This window comes from Silene latifolia, chromosome Y, assembly GCF_048544455.1.
Source record: "Silene latifolia isolate original U9 population chromosome Y, ASM4854445v1, whole genome shotgun sequence".
NCBI classification, from domain to species: Eukaryota; Viridiplantae; Streptophyta; class Magnoliopsida; order Caryophyllales; family Caryophyllaceae; genus Silene; species Silene latifolia.
The window spans coordinates 325,634,753-325,638,270 of NC_133538.1; the positions used below are offsets into that span (position 1 = coordinate 325,634,753).

Consider the following 3,518-nt stretch of genomic DNA (forward strand, 5'->3'; position numbering starts at 1 on the left):
TGATGTACGAGGGTCAACCTTTTGAGCATCCAGACTTGGAGAGGAAGAGGAATCGACGGTACTTGGTAGTCGAGTTGGTGGCGACGCTTGTTCTAGCTGACATAAATGTCAACAGAGACATTTTTGAAGCAAAGTTGAATGGGTTTATCATTTGCTGAAAAGAAGATTTATGGGCCAAGTTACAAAAGAAGCGCAAAATTAAGGCTGTGTTATCGAAAAAGTGAACAATTTGTGGACATATTTTTTTTTGAAATGTATTTTGTTTGGCAATCTTGAACTTAGAAAAGAATGTTTTGTACTTTGGTTGGCAATGTTTGCAAGTGTAAGCTTTACAGTAATGAAGTGTAATGGTAAATTACACTAATGAAGTTTAATGGTTGACTATTTTTTGGCAGTTATAATCATAGTTTTTTCAAAGTGTAAATGTGACTAAATTGCAAGTGTAACTGTTATCACACTTGTAATTTAGTCACATTTACACTTTAAGTGTAAATGTTTGTTCACACTTAAAGTGTAAATGTTAACACTGTCAGTGTCAACTTTATCATACTGAAAGTGTGAATGTAAACACACTGAAATTAAATTGAATACAGTGTAAATGTGGTGACATGGGAAGTGTAAATGTGGTGACAGCCCAAGTGTAAATGTGAACAAATAGGAAGTGTAAATGTGAATATAGGAGAAGTGTAAATGTGAACAAATAAAGTGTAAACTGACTAAATTGGAAGTGTAAATGTGAAGATATTAAAAGTGTAAATGTGAGGATATAGTATGTGTAAATGTGAAGATACTGGAAGTGTAAATGTGCTGACATGGTAAGTGTAAATGTTAACATCAGTTATTTGAAAATAAGTGTAACTGTTACTTGAAATAACATAAGTAATCCAAAATAAGTTCAAGTAACACAATGGTTGGCTATCTAATAAAACAGAGAGATTTTGGTCTTATGACAGTGTAACTCTAACGTTGGTGTTACTAAAAGTTACACCAACTGCAGTTCAAAGTTACGCTGCCATGAGACCAATTCCTAATCGCCCGCTCCAGTTATAGCACATCAAAGTTTTAAGTTACACACTCAAAATATATAGAGCAACACTTGTCACTGATCTGACGTCTATTCTTGTTCTGACTCCAGCTCTTCCTCCTCCTCTCCTTCATCCTCTTCTCGTTCGAGACAACCCTTCGCACAATGGCGTGTATCTTTGAGAAGGGGTTAGGCGCTTCTCTTGTCGTGATTTGTCATTCTCTTGCAATTCTTACACTTACGTTAGGGTTTCCTAGCCAACACCATTGCTTTTGTTTTGGTGACAATAGCCTCTTTTCCGGTCCCCTTGTTTTTCGAATTCTTTGGTGGCAATATCGTCACTACCTCATATACCGTACAATTTAAATTTCTCCATTTGTTGATTTTTATTCAACACTTCCCCTAATGGTGACAGGGGGAGTGTTTAAATGATCTAATTACAAATGGAAAAGTCACAACATCAGCTACTCCTTTGTCTCGAAGGAGCCCTACAGCTTCATGAACTTCTGACCACATTATTGACATTGCAATTTGTTTTTCATCGATGACTTGCATGTTTTCTGTCCCTTCACCATTAGTATTGAAAATCCTTAATCGGAGATACTCTTTCATCCATCTATTTACAACATAATCTTCTGGTATAGTCTTTATCCCACTTGCTGAAAAAATCCATATTATTTGGCGGCATAGGATTCCGGTTCTTTCAAACATCGTACAACTGCAGCTTGCTTTACGTGTACCTGTCTCATCAGATAAAGCTATCATGTAAGTGTGAACGTTAAAAATAGTGTCACTGATGTAAAGTGTAAATGTCAAGAATTGTAAAGTGTAAATGTTAAGTTATTAGAAGTGTAAATGTAAATAATTAGAAGTGTAAATGATATGAACTGTAAAGTGTAAATGTTAAGGTATTAGAAGTGTAAATGTTAACTTATAGGGATTTAAATGAGATAAAAACAGAAAGTGTAAATGTCATATGATGTAAAGTGTAAATGTCATGAATTGTAAAGTGTAAATGCTAAGTAATTAGAAGTGTAAATGTAAAATAATAGGAAGTGTAAATGATATGAACTGTAAAGTGTAAATGTTAAGGTATTAGAAGTGTAAATGTTAAGTTATAGGGATTTAAATGTGTAAATGTCATATGATGTAAAGTGTAAATGTCATGAAATGTAGTGTAAATGTCATTAAGTGGAAAAGTGTAAATGTTAAGGTATAGGAAGTGTAAATGTCATATGATGTAAAGTGTAAATGTCATCAATTGTAAAGTGTAAATGTTAAGTTATTAGAAGTGTAAATGTAAACTAATAAGAAGTGTAAATGTCAGGAACTGTAAAGTGTAAATGTTAAGTTATTAGAAGTGTAAATGTTAAGTTATAGGAATTTAAATGAGATAAAAACAGAAAGTGTAAATGTCATAGGAAGTGTAAACTACCTGGACTGTATGCAACTTCAAAATTCTTCTTTCTAGATGAATCTTTGACAGTAGTTACCTCTAGCTCGCCTCTCTCAGTGAAACCTCCTGTTCTACATGTATCAATTGAGAAGATGGCTTCTTGTTTGAGTTTGTGGAAAGCTGAATAGGTGTACACCTTTGCAGCATGAATTTCTAATGCCAGATGTGTTGACGCCGTTGCGGACGAGTGCTTATCCATCTTGTCAAGCTGCTTCTGTGTATGTCTTTGTTGGTCCATAGCGCTCTCAAAACGCATCCAAAACTCAACCAATGTTCCTGACTTGTGCTCAAACCTCTTGAAAAAGCTATTTTCGCTCTCTGATCTTTGAGTTGTCCTCATAATCGACGCCATCCTCAAGTCTCTGCAATGCACCATCACCCACTGTCCCCTTATAGCATATGTATCTGCAAACCAATCATTTACGCCAATACCATGATCTTCAATTATTTGCTCCCAGATACCATCAAATTCTGGTGCCTCAAGCTCATCATCCCATATAATGTCATTAATTTTACACATGAACTCATTATAATCACTCCTCGAGACGCCAAACTTACTGGGCATTTTGTTCATTATATGCCACATACAGAACCGATGGCGCGCTGTCTTGAAAACAAGAGGGACAGATTTGATAATACCGGTCCTGATCTATAATTATGTACTCGGGTTCCTTACCCCCCATTGCTTGTAAAAACCGGCTGAAAACCCAATTAAATGACTCATAATCTTCCCTTGCAATTAGAGCCCCACAGAACGTCACAGACCGTTTATGGTGGTCAACACCTGTGAATGGTGTGAATACCATAGAATACTTATTAGTGGAGTAAGTTGGGTCGAATGACACCGCATCACCAAAAATTTTGTAATTATCTCGGACTGTCACCCCATATGGCCCTACGTAGGCTGCCATCATCGTCAAGGTCATAGTCAAAGTAGAAACCTATTCTTGTTTCACCATTTCCTTGAAATGGTCAACAAACAACTGACCATCCCGTTCGTGAATGAAACATTTAACATCCCTATGGAAGTTCTTAGAA

General features: G+C 35.9%; 1 protein-coding gene across 1 annotated transcript; it reads right to left on the reverse strand.

Annotated features, from left to right (window-relative positions):
* Positions 1-465: 465 nt before the first annotated feature.
* On the reverse strand, positions 466-2,718 carry LOC141631338 (protein FAR1-RELATED SEQUENCE 6-like). The gene is made up of 3 exons (XM_074444023.1): positions 2,460-2,718; positions 1,466-1,782; positions 466-549 (listed from the first exon to the last, which is right to left on the reverse strand). Exons 1-3 carry the CDS (start codon positions 2,716-2,718, stop codon positions 466-468), a joined length of 660 nt encoding a protein of 219 aa, XP_074300124.1.
* Between the last annotated feature and the right edge of the window lie 800 nt (positions 2,719-3,518).